The 13,266-nt window shown below is 44.5% G+C and overlaps 1 protein-coding gene across 1 annotated transcript in view; it reads right to left on the bottom strand.

Moving 5' to 3' along the window:
• NID2 (nidogen 2 (osteonidogen)) overlaps positions 1-13,266 on the bottom strand; it is a 69,782-nt gene that overhangs the window by 9,801 nt on the left and 46,715 nt on the right. The window contains exons 12-17 of the mRNA XM_008587996.1: positions 11,246-11,389; positions 10,204-10,332; positions 9,140-9,280; positions 2,651-2,770; positions 1,799-2,020; positions 1,035-1,192 (exon numbers count right to left, since the gene is read on the bottom strand). Of these exons, the coding sequence (XP_008586218.1) occupies positions 1,035-1,192; positions 1,799-2,020; positions 2,651-2,770; positions 9,140-9,280; positions 10,204-10,332; positions 11,246-11,389 (914 nt within the window). The remainder of the gene's footprint in view (positions 1-1,034; positions 1,193-1,798; positions 2,021-2,650; positions 2,771-9,139; positions 9,281-10,203; positions 10,333-11,245; positions 11,390-13,266) is intronic.

The raw sequence follows: 13,266 nt of genomic DNA, 5'->3' as shown, positions 1-13,266 counted from the left end.
AATTCCCGCTCACTGGCTGAGCGAGGTGCGGGCGCAGCACCGAGGTTTGCAATCCCGTTGCTGGTCCCTGGTCCAGTACGGGCGTGACACTGAGGGTTGCAATCCGTTGCCGGACACGAAAAAGACAAAAAGGAAAAAAAACAAAAAAAGGAAGAAAAAAACATCTTTTTCTGAACACTGGCTGCTTCTAAGCCTTTTTGAAACCAAATAAGGAATTAATTCATCAATAGAAGTAAATGCAAATGTAAACACTGTACTGTTCTTTCACATGGATGAACAAGTACCTGGAGTGTGAAGTTTAGAAATGGAATCAGACAATTTTCCATTATAAGTGTTAATACTTTTCTGGGGAGCTCCTTTCTCTTTTCCCCAGTTAGAGAAGAAATCCCTTTCCAAAATGGGGTCCCTTGGCAATAGGGAGGCTGCGGCTTAGGAAGCAACAAGCATCCTCTAGGGAAAGCTCCATCCACTCCTCTCTCAGCATCCCACACTCCCCAAATCCTCATCTATGAAGGAGTCAGAGAGGGCTAGGAAAGAAGTGGGTCAAACTGACAGAACCAAAATGGGAGGGGAGGGGCTCCAACAGTGAGGCAACCATTAAGTGATTTCCACTTGGGGTTCTCAGCTGGTCACAGAAACCACACTCTGCCATTAGCTAGTCCTGTCATTTTGATTTCCAGGATCTAGATCTGTGGAGGTATCTGTGACATGGAGAGAACCCTGGGGACTTAGATTAAAATTCTGTCAATTTTCCCTTGGATCACCATACTGCTTCCATATCCTGACAACTCTGAAATTCCCTTTTTATATATCAGAAACTCTGGGAACCAACCACAGAGAGAAGTCTTAGTCAGACGTGACTCCCAGCAACAGAGAGCCCCACTTATGTAGTGCTGGCAACAGGCCCATGAAGACAGATTGCAGTCCAGAAACACTCCAGGATGTCTCTGCATCAAAGTGCACTGTCACCTGGCTCACACCCAGCCTTCTGAAAGCCTCACCTAGCCCCACCCCCGCTGGAGAAATCCACTTACACGCAGTGACAGCAGGGTCTTGGCTGCACCCTTCTGCAACTTCGTGCCATTGAGGGGCAACTGGCCGATCTGCTGGCCCTGGGCATAGAGCAGGGTAGTGCCCACAGATGAAGGGGTCACCTCAGGCTGGCTCACGGGTGGAGCAACCGTGGGTACACCTGGCAGTGGGAAAGAGTAGGAGGGTATGTGGAGGAAGAAAAAGTAAACAAGGATGGGTGGGGGACGGGAGAAAAGTTACTTTCCCACATAGCAGAGCCTCCAAAAATATCAAAAGTGCTTCACCCTGGATAGATGTACTCCAGATGTTCTTCAAAAGAAATTCTAATTTCTAGAGACTTTTTCAAGGATCAGTTATGCAAATCACTGCCAATTACTAGGGAGGAAGACAACAAAATCCTTCCCTCAGAACAAAGCAAAACAGTTTTCTGCTTTTTGTTTTTTAAGGAAAAAAACCAGCCAGTATTGTGTAAGCTTTTCTTTGGGGTCCCAGGGTGACACCTGTCCCATTTCACCCTGGGCTGGGGAGGGAGAGAATGTTGAACTGAGTTCCAGATGTTCTAATTATAGAAACCACTAAGGACAAAACCAAACATTAAGTCCAAATTGTGATCTTGGGTGGACCAGATTATAAATCGACACAGCCTCCTAGTGACTTTTTTCATTAGACCTGGTGAGCCCTTATTCCCCCACCTTCACCCACAACTGGCAGCCTCCCTACGGAAAAACCTCAGCTGTGGCTGAGTGAGGGCTGGCCCAGTGCTTACATGCTGGGGTGGTGCCTGGATGGGAGCGCGTGCCCTGCACCTCTCTGCCATCTTTGTCTACACACCAGCAGAAGTCACTCTTCCCGTGGCACTGCAGGGGGATGAAGTGGCCCAGGTCATCACACTGAGGCATGTACTGGTCATCCCGCGGCGTGCCACCATATTGCTCCAGTAGGTTTTCCCTCCAGCGTTCACAGACGGTCTGGGGCCTCTGGGTGGACTCTGAGCAGATGGGGAGTAAAAGCCTTTGATTGTGAGCCAGGGACAGAATGCAGCCTTCTTCCTCCTACTGTCTGGTAATGGGGCCCCCTGATTATCCCCCGAGGCTCAGAATTCAAGTCATAGAAGCTCTAGGCCAATGGCAGTCACTAGACTGCAGCATGCTGGCCAAGTTCTCCTAATGTAGCACTAATGCAGTAATGGTACCTACTCCTGCCTCACTAGTGCATAGGGCTCCTGTTTAATAAGCTCCACCTCGATACTTCATCTAAATCACACTCTTCAAGGCAAAGCAGAGCTGCTACATGGTAGGATAATAGATGGGTCAGACTCCAGGCTTCCAAGAATGTTAATAAGTAGGGAAATATCAGTAAACCAGGCAGCAGGAGGTAAAAATCCAGAGCCTGAAAAATCCACCAACTAAGGCCTCAGGCCAGGCTAAATCAAGAGTGGGTTGGTCTGACCGATTAGCACACTTTGGAGAGCATGGTGCTGATAACACTAAGGTCAAGGGTTCCATGTTCTACTGGTTAGCTGCCCCCCCCCCCCAAAAGATGGGCTGAGTGTCATAGAAATATACCATTAAAGAGCCTTATGAGATTTATGTGCCTAATCTGGCCCTCCAAACCTCACCAGGTGTGCATTGGAATCCATCCCCATGATAGCCAGGTTTGCAACGGCAGGAGAAGGAACCAGGAGTGTTGTAGCAGGTAGCCGCAGGATGACATCTGTTTTCTGAGCATTCATCAATATCTACAGAGGTCAGAAACAATGACAGAGAGAGAGAGAAAGGGAAAGGAAGAAAGGAACAGCATGACTTCATTGCACAGTTCACACTGCTACATGGTCTCAGTACACATGGATTGAAGCTGAGCTATCAACTTCAGAAGAAATGCTGACACCTAAAGGTAAGCTTAATAGAAAAAAGAAAGTCGAGGAACCTGCAAGTCAACACATTACACTAGGAATGTTCAGTGTAGAAATCAAATGTGTGGTCACTCTCAGAAAAAAAATATCCTGCAGTATACTTCTAGAGCATCTTTCATCTACAGTGAATTCCAGGAAGTTAGTACCTTTGAACTAACCTTTAGACTATAAACCATTAATTTCCTTTCAGTAATACCACAGTAAAGGTAAGTATATGTAACAATAGTTTTTTCCTTTCATTGCTGGCACCATTTCCCTATAATATTCATTTCTGATGCAAAGGAGCCAAGTGAGGCCCACATACTTTTTCAACTAAGAAGCACATTCAGTCTTGCCTAATCAGAATCCTACTATCCAGGACCCCCAGTGAAACAAGTATTTACTTCCCACTTTTAGAAGAAAGAGAAAAAAATATAAGAAAAATATTATCAAGGGTTTTGAAAGAATACATAAAACAATAAAATATAAATTTATCAGGCATATCAGTGTAAACAATTCAGGCCCCTACACTCTCCTTGTGGTAGCATGAGGATTATTTTTCACAATCATATTTCTCAAAACTTCAAAATCCTGATACTTCAAACAAAAGCCAATTTATATTCCTTCTATTTTATTTACTGAAATCAGCATATGCTGACAATAGCCAAGTCACATTCCCCCCATATAAAAAAAAAAAAGAAAAACCTTCAGAGTTGAATTGTTAAAACTAATGCCCAATGGATGAGATAAGCTATGTTAAGAGACAGGAAGTCTTCCAGAGTAAAAGGAGGATAAACAAAGAGTGTAGGTCTGATCAAGGCTTGGCTGAAAATGAAAGCAGTTGTCACATCCACAATAACGACCAGAAATGATTTTTAAAGGTGTGAATAGAAAAAAATGTAGGATGGATGATCATTGTGAAAACTAGAAAATGGGAGTGAACGGCATCAGTTTGGTGGAGTCCACAGTAGAGACACATCAACAAGGGAAGACAGAGATTTGCAGCCCTAAATTTGATGTGAATGGTCTGGGAACAGAGGTGGCTCCTCACCCAGCCTCCCATGACCCAGATGAAATCCCTTCTAGGGTTGTCCCTATCACCCTGATTCTGACCACACTCTAACTGAGCCACCTCCTCATAACAAAGGTGCTTTCTCAGGTACCATGAAGCAAACATGTTAAAGCAACATTCCTCAGTAAACATTGCTTCCATGGTCACCTTCATTTCAGCTACAAAGGCAGGAAAGTAGACACGAGTTCATTTGTAAGGTTAGAAACAAGGTGTTCTGGTTACCCCCAAATAAACCACTATTATCCTATTTCATTATGCTTGAGATTGACTCTCTCTCTCTCTCCTTAAAAGGACAACTCAGGGCCAGCCCGGTGGCGCACTGCTACAGTGCGCCGCTTGGGAGCGCGGTAGCGCTCCCGCCGAGGGTTCGGATCCCACGTACAGACCGGCCGCTCACTGGCTGAGCGAGGTGCGGGCGCAACACCAAGGGTTGCGATCCCATTGCCGGTCCCGGTCCGGTACGGGCGCGACACTGAGGGTTGCGATCCGTTGCCGGTCACGAAAAAAGACAAAAAGGAAAAAAAAAAAAAAAGGACAACTCAAATGTCCAATTGGGCAAAGCTGGTGATCATCTAGTTCCTTGGGCCTGGAAGAGGCTGTAAAACTGGCTATAAAACCAACGCTGTAAAAATTAACATCCAGCCAAATGCAGGAAATTAAAGCTATTCACAATACATATGCTAAAAGCACTTGAAATGGTAACAGGAACCCCAAGCAATGACAGGAAGCAGGAATTCCTGAGACACAGAGCCTATTTCTGGAACCCACGGAGCAGTTTCTTATGGTTCCTTTTGAACTAAGAGAGAGGGGCTTCCCCAGAGCTACCCAAACACTGACGTTCCTAGAACCTATGGCCTAGGAATTCGGACCAAATCTGAAAGAGCAGCCCTCCTTCCCACAGACACTGTTTTCACCATCGTAGGTAGATATCAAAGTTTAAGGTAGACAGGAACTGTTATGAGTGACCGAGGAGGAGAAGAAAGTCCCTGAGGGCCTCACAAGTGAGAAATCCCTGTCCCTAGAAAGCTAGAGAAGGTTAAGGCTCCTGAATTGAAGTCCCCAACCCCGCCTTGGAGGGCCTCACAGCATGATGGAACAGGAGGGTCCAGTCAGCCGCTCCGGGGCTCAGAGCCGGCTAAGGCCTCTCCTCGGGAGCGTGGACACTGAGAGGCTGGGGATGAGGGCAGAGCTTTTGTATAAAGAAGAACTCCTCCCTATTTCACAGGATGTCAGATGTCAAGAGAGAAATATGGAAAGACTTTCAGCCCCTGGGCAAGTACCTGTTGGGGGCAGGGGCCACCAGCTATGCCTAACAAACCCTGGAAGGAGTCTACAGGGACTGAGAGAAGGCTGAGGTCAAGACACAGTGCTCACGGAAAGAGGGGCCCCTTTATCATTCAGGTAAGGTGAGGTTCTCAATCCCAGCATAGTTCTCCACCCAGCAGCTATTTAGCTGGAACAGAACCAGTTTGAAAAACGTATTTAAAAGCCTCCTTTTTGAGTTCATGGTTTGGTGCTTTAACATCCTTCTCACTGCCCTAATTCTGAACAAGCCCAGCTGGAACCCCCTGATATCAACCCCAACCCCTGGACTCCAGCTCCCCATCTCCCCCACACCGCCATTTGCCTTTGAGCCCTCAACCCCACCCTGGACCCCGTTAAAGGCTTCAGCTCACAGGTCCCACTCTGTTTCTGCCCACATGTGTTTGGTTGAGCACCCTGCTGACTGTGCCCCTGTGTGGCACGCACTGAATATGATAAACTTCTTCCTTTTGAGCCATGTTCTTGTCTCCTCCTGAGACCACTCTCACTCTGCCATGTTTCACCCAACATCTGCATTTTTAGATCTGAAAACCTGAGAGAGAATCACATCAGTACCTGCCCTCGTCCCCTTCCTGAGCAATGACGTCTCTATGTAACAGGCATCTGTATCCCGGTTTCCTCCACTCACGCTCACTCCTCCCTGGGAAGGTCCGAACTCAGGACAATCTGCTTTTGTACCTGGCAAAGTCACCGAGACCCAGAGGACAAGCATGCCTGAGAAATATTCAGCTCACACCAATACAGGGCTGAAATCAATCCAGACCTAGGGAAGCTGCAGGAAATTTAACTGCTTGGATGAAATCCTCTTGCTAGTGACTCATAACAGATTAAGAACCCAAATCCAAGGCAGCCTCTCTAGAGAGCCTGCTTTTTAACAAAGTGTGGCTGGAGAAAAACCCACACACCCTGTCATTGCTAGTTTGATGGAGTAAAAAAGTGTGTGCTTCAAGAATGCATACTTCCCACAGAATAGAGTCTCCATCAAATATTCTTTGAGGACTGAGACACATGTACACAGTGGAATGCCTTTAAATATACACATACACACTTCTATAGTGATATTTTTATATATTTTTTTCCACAGGTTACTTTCATGATTAGCCTAGCCTGACTTATGCATGGATCTTTAGGAAAATGACTATTCAATCATTCTCTACTACCCCACAACCTGAAAGCTTGGAAGGCAACGTCAGGGTAACTGGCTGTGCTAGGCAGCCTCTAGGATGGCTCCCAGTGGTCCCTACCTAGTGATATTCATGGTCTTGTGTAATCCCCTCCCCTCGAGTAACTTGCTCCTAACCAGTACAATAAAGCAACATTGAGGGGATGTCCTTTTTGTGATTATGACTTCCATCTGGCTAACAGAGTTTCTCCACTCACTGGCTTTAATAAAGTAAGCTGTCACGTTGGAGAAGACCACAGGACAAGAAACAGAAGGCAGGCAACAGCCAGCAAAGAACTGAGGCTCTCAGTTCAACAGCCCTCAGGGAACTGAATCCTGTCCATACCAAGAGAGGATCTCTCCCAAGGTAAACTTTCAGATGAGACCTCAGCCCTACCGGGCATCTTGATGGCGGCCTTGTGAGAAATCCCAAAGCAGAGGACTCAGCTAAGCCACTCCTAAGGTTCCTGATCCACAGATAATAAATATGTATTGTTTTAAACTGTTATATTTCAGAATAACTTATATGTCAATAGATAACTAATACACTGGGGAAGCAATTGATGGGCTTGGAATGTTTTTAAGTTTGTGGGTTCAAGAGAGACTCCTGAAAGTAGAGAACCACAGAAAAAATAGGGACAACTGAAAATGACAGAAATAAGAAAGGACAATAACAACAAAGAATAGCAATACTCTGAAATTCCCAGCATGGAAAAGTAGCCAATTTCAGGGTCCTAATATGACTCTCTAAAGTAAACTAAGTCTTGCAGGACAACTGGAAGCATAAAGAAGGTAGAGAAAATGATTGTAGAAGAGATTAGAGGAAGAAACATCCAACCTAAATTAACATTCTGGTTATGAATATTCATCATATCTAGGCTGCAATTAATTTCAACTTCTTTGCTTTAAAAAACAGAGCCAAGGAATTAAATACCTTAAAAGCAGGAGAGCTGAGCAGCCAGATGTCTAAATATAAAATTCTACAGAAAAGATTTATTTTTCTCTGTGTAGTCTCACTTCTGAGAGCTGGTATCTGGTTAAATCAAACTGAATAATAAGTTTAATAAGTTATTCCCACTGTTGGGCTTCTGTACCTTACCTTGACCCCCCCCCCATACCTGTAGATGGTATCCTCTACCTGTAAAGAATATATCTGTTACAAATGGAGCTCTTCGGTCAAGTGGGGCAAGCATCTGTGAATTACAAATTGACCTCATTCTAATTTGAGAAACACTTGAGCTTTATCTAACACTAGAGCTGAGGGTGTTTGTTAAAGAGGTTAATAGTCTTGTTACATGACCAGGCCAAATACCAAGACACACAGGAATCCCAACTGAGGTGAACATCCTTCAATAACCCAACACCAAAAATATCTATTTAGGAAAAAAAAAAAAAAAACCAAAACAGGACTGAACAGAGCCAGAGCTTTGGGTCACTTCAATATAAACTGTATTTTCAGGAAAACCATACAGCGGAGCTTCTGTACAGAAGTGGAGACCTGAAGAACAAGGCTCAGACAATGCCCAGTGGCCTGCCACAGCTGGGGGAGCAGAGGGCTCTGCTGCCGTTACACACCTGTCTAGTCAGCCTGTCCTGCTGAAACCAAAGGAAAAAAGGAACAGGAGAAGAGAGAGAACCAAACATCTGGCAAGGAGAAAAGGGGCCCGTGCTATTGAGATCCGCTGCAAAGCTCCCAGGAGTTACATGGCTGCTCTTAGCAAATCAGCTCAGCGAGCCAGGTGTGTGGCGGCAGATGCAAACAGCGATTCAAGGAGAGGGGAAAAGCCTGACTTCTAGGGTTATGTTACCAAAACAGGCCAGTTCCCATTCCAAATGCCTTCCCCATCATTCTCTCCTCAGTGTCTTGTTTTACTGCAACTGTGTAACTGACGTGAAACTGAGTTTCAATCTGACCACACACCATTTGGCATGTTTAGAAAATTTTTAGTGGTTTATGTAGATTTACTGGATAATCTCTGTTTTAAAGTACTACTAATCCTGGTTTCACGAACATTTATACCCAGAGAGTTATGTCTAGACTTTAAATAACAACCTCACACATTATTTCTAAGTTACATTTGAACGATAAGCCCTACCTTCTGGTTTAATGATTTTGAAAAATACTGTATGAAGCCTTAAAGATAGTTAAATTTCTAGAAGTTTTGAGGAGTTAGGTATGCATTAATATCTTTTTATATCCATGGAGTTCTTTCTTTTCTTCTCTTTTGGGAGAAGACAGGAAAAAATTAGAGAGAAAGAATTGCATGTGTACTTAGAGACTGCTTAAAATATATCACTTCCGCCAGGAGAACAGCACAACTAGAAGTGCCAAATTAAGCCATTAACCAAACAGGGTGACAGACAGAGACTTCCTAACAGGGGGACAGAAGAGTGCAAGCTGCCCTAAGTTCCTCCAGCCTACACTCGCTCCAAGGAACAGAAGGTCACAGCTGGAAGTGTGGCTCCCCAGCACTCCAGGGAAGCCTCATCCAAGGACAACCATATGTGCTCACCAACCTCGTCCAAAGGAAACCACCCTTGGCCCCCCTTTCTGACTCAAAGCATGTTTTTTCTCTTTCTTTTGGCAATTCCAAGGCTGTTTGAAAAGGAAGGGAGAGGTCCTGCCTATATGGGTATGTGCTGACCCACAGCTACTCACCGGCACACTGGTGTCCATCACCAGTGTAGCCAGGCAGGCAGGTACAGCCAAACTTCCTGCCTCTGTAGTGAATGCACCGGGCCGTCGCAGCAGGAACACAGTGGCTACCATCCTCACAAGAGCTGGGAGGTGGGGCAATCACTGAAAAGAGAAGGCAGCCATGTCCAAGAGCTCAGATCTGTGAATGGGTAAGCCTGACTCCTCACAGCACAGCATGATCAACAGACAAACAGAATTGGCACACCTGGGGCTTGTAAGGAATGCAGGTTCTCGGGCTCTGCCCCAGAGCCAGTGGGTCAGAATCTGAATTTTAGCAAGATTCCTAGATGGTTCATATGCATATTAAAGTTTGACAAGTGCTGGCATGGGTTTGTGGTTAAAATATTAGGCATGAGGATCAGTCATACAAACAGTTCTTGATTGAAGTTTATAACCCTCCAGAACCATTGCTATACACACATACTCACACGTGCACACACATACACGTGCACACACTATTTCTACTATTATTGCTATTTTCTTATCCCACTGGATTAAAGAGTTTACTTTCTCTGTTACCATAGAGCTCTACCAATGGGATGAATTTGGTATTCTAGTTCTTTTGAATCCATTTTTAGGTCTAAAGTATTTTTTGAAGTATTTTTTGGAACCATAGAAAGGGTATATTTATTACACATGGAGCTATTTGGTTGGTCAAATGGGACAAGCATCTGTGAATTACAAATCTACCTCCTTCTAATTTGAGAAACACTGAAGCTCTAACTAGAGCTGAGGGTGTTTACTACATAGTCTCATAGTCTTGTTAGATGATTGGACCAGGAATCCCAACTGAGGTGAACATCCTTTGATAACTCAACACCAAAAATATCTATTTAGGAGAAAACAATGAAAATAAACAAACAGGGCTGAACTGAGCCATAGCTCTGGGTTATTTCAGTGTAAATTGTGTTTTCAAGAAAACCATACAGTAGAGCTTCTGTACAGCAGAAGTGGAAACATTAATGAATTAAAGAGCAAGATTCGGCACCATTTTGGCCGAAAAGAGAAAGGACTTTGGTACTCACAGATGCAAGTGTGCCGGTCATCTGCTAACTCATAACCACTCTGGCACTCACACCTGTAACTTCCCTTAAAGTTGATACACTCAGAGTTGGGGCCACAGCGATGGGAGCCAGTGTCACATTCATTTATGTCTGGGGAGAAATGAGAGCATTAAAGTGCTGCTTAAATCAAGGTCCCAGGAGTGGAAGGTCTGAAAACTCAAATGTTTTCTCACATCTACGATGCTTCAGTGGGAGCAATGGTTAGTGGACTAAACAGGAATGAAAACGTAGGATTTCTAAGCCTCACATATGGATGCATGTTGCACATCAGAAATAATAAAAAATTCGGGTCATTCAAGTATAAGCCACAGGGAAACCATTTTTAATGAATATTCTAAGAATCTTTAGATGATTTAAAAATAATAAATATTTAGGGCTGGCCCCGTGGCTCACTTGGGAGAGTGCGGCGCTGGTAGCGCTGAGGCTGCGGGTTCGGATCCTATATAGGGATGGCTGGTGCGCTCACTGGCTGAGCGTGGTGCAGACCACACCGTGCCAAGGGTTGCGATCCCCTTACCAGTCAAAAGTAATAATAATAATAATGATAATAATAATAATAAATATTTAGAAAGAAAACACTCTGTAACAATTTTTCCTTTAAAATATGAAGGAATTTCTACTGTGGCTTTTGGGGATATAATAGGTGAAAGAAACACAGTGTCTGAAACTTAAAGAACACCAGAAAACGTGTCTTTTAGTAAATCTAAGAACTACTTAATAGAGGTTCGATATCACAAAATTTAACTCAAAATATCTAGGAATTGCAATAGATGTTTCCTTTTCATAGCCCCACCCCAAAATACCTGCCTCCAAACTATCCTTTCCAAACTAACCAGACTGTGCTTTAGTTTTTAAATAACTCCATTCAGATTAATAACTGCTAAAATCATTGTTCAGTGGAGATCTCAAAGACGACAGACACTTGTCTTCCACAGACACAATGCTGGAGAAGGCAAAGTGAAAACAAAGGCTACATGAGAGAAACACAGAATATGGCTCTTACCCACACAATTCTTCCCATCTCCCTGGAATCCAGGGGCACACTCGCAGGTGTAGTCTACACCTGTCCCTGGAAGGCACCGTGCATTTCTGTCACATCCATGTGTCACACGATAGCAAGGATTCACTGGAGTGGGGTCTGATTCCTCTGGGTAGGGAGGAAATAAAAAACAAAAGCACAATTTGGCTGTTGTAAAGAGAATGGCAGGAAAGAAAGGAGATAGAAGAGTCCTTGGAACTGACCGTACGCTCGTCTGTGTTTTGTGGCACGCCTGGAGACCGTTCTAAATTATTAATAACCATACTTAGGGTGGATTATCTGCATCTCAGTTTTAAATTGCAGAATAACTTCCTCTTGCCTACCCTACAGAGAACTAGTACCTTTTCTTGCCTTCAGTAGGTTTGTTTGTGTCCAGAGAATAAAAATATGCAACACATCCTCTTATTTAAAAGATGACAAATATGTCAGCATAAACCTAGCTCCCCAAATCACACAGACACCCATGGAAGGGCCTCCCTCTGGATGTCTTGGCAGATGGGAAGGAAGCACAGCACTGGGGCTGTTGTTGCTGTGCTAACTGGAGAGTACAGACCAAGTTTCTGAGTCAGTTTCCAGCACGTGCTACGACTGAGAACAACAGGTCATGCCCTCCCTGCAGGCTCAATGTAAGACAAGAACCTGATTTCCCCCCATTATTATTTCTCCATTTTTAGAGCAGTTTCTGTACAAAATGCCGGGCCTACCCCACCAAAGGGAGAAGTAATCTTCAAAATGTGTTTATTTATAAATAGTAATGCTCAGCCTTCTTATTCAGTACTTTCCAGCATCAGAATTTCACTATGGCACATTCCAACAAAGATTAGTGAGTTCACATGGACGTCAGGAGCTTACCACCCTGCTAGGCATTAAAAGAAAAAAAATGCAGCTCAAAATTTGACTTGCAAACTTGAACAGGATACACTATTCTTAATGAAATTGAGGAGAAAACGTACATAACTACACATTACTGATTTACAATGCACTACACTAACAGGACCAACTACATAATTTGACAAACCCAGTACAAAATGAAAATGTGGTGTCCCTTGTTCAAAGACTAAGAATTTCCAGACAGTGACAGCAGGACACCAAACCAAGCACAGAGCTCTCCTGTGCGGGCCCTGTTCACTGAACTTGGCTTCCAAAAACATTTTTAAAATACATTTCCGAAACCATTCCACTTTCATTCTCTATGGCTCGCCTGCTTTTCTCCTATTATAGTAAGTAAAGAACGGCAATGTCCTTGTTAAGACATTTCATATTTCGCCCTCACTCCCTGAAACTGCTTGACTCTCTGACAGAGGGGCTGGAACTAATTTACTCATTTCAGCAAGGAGAAAAGAGCAGTTTTCCTTAAAGGAACAGCACGCTCAGCTTCACCGCAAGGTCCTCTGCCCACATCTCAACTGGCTAGCAGGACCCCTGAAGTGAAAGCATTCCTAGATCCTGTTCTATGACCCCACAAAAACAGCCAACCACACTTGAAGCTCAAACACTCGTAGCAGGGCGCTGATGGTTGGGGGCCAGCAAGGGCTGCAGGCTCTGATTACTCTCTGGGAAAGAGGCTCATTCTGCATCCTGAACCCTGGGAAAGCACGGCTCTCCCACATCAGGGGCAGGCAGCTGTGCTGTTTTCTCTGCATTCCAACCAGATAATAGCCCCCTCTGGAAAAAGTGGAAGGCTCTTAAGAAGACTGCTAGGCACACAGAGGGGAACAAATTTTTTTCCCCCATTTTTCTCCTATTCAGATAGGATGAACGGTACTCTAATGGGTGAATGAGTTAGGGTTTAAACACAAAGGGTTTAAAAACACATATTGCGGGCCGGCCCGGTGGCGCACTGCTACAGTGCGCCGCTTGAGAGCGCGGCAGCGCTCCCGCCGCGTGTTCGGATCCCATATAGGGATGACCGGTGCGCTCACAGCGCTCACTGGCTGAGTGCTGTGCAGCCGGTCTCAAAAAGGACAAAAAAAAAAAAAAAAAAG

Source organism: Galeopterus variegatus, unplaced genomic scaffold (assembly GCF_000696425.1).
Source record: "Galeopterus variegatus unplaced genomic scaffold, G_variegatus-3.0.2 Scaffold4616, whole genome shotgun sequence".
NCBI classification, from domain to species: Eukaryota; Metazoa; Chordata; class Mammalia; order Dermoptera; family Cynocephalidae; genus Galeopterus; species Galeopterus variegatus.
The sequence above is the reverse complement of the archived record's forward strand: the minus strand, read 5'-3'. Positions and strand labels throughout refer to the sequence as shown.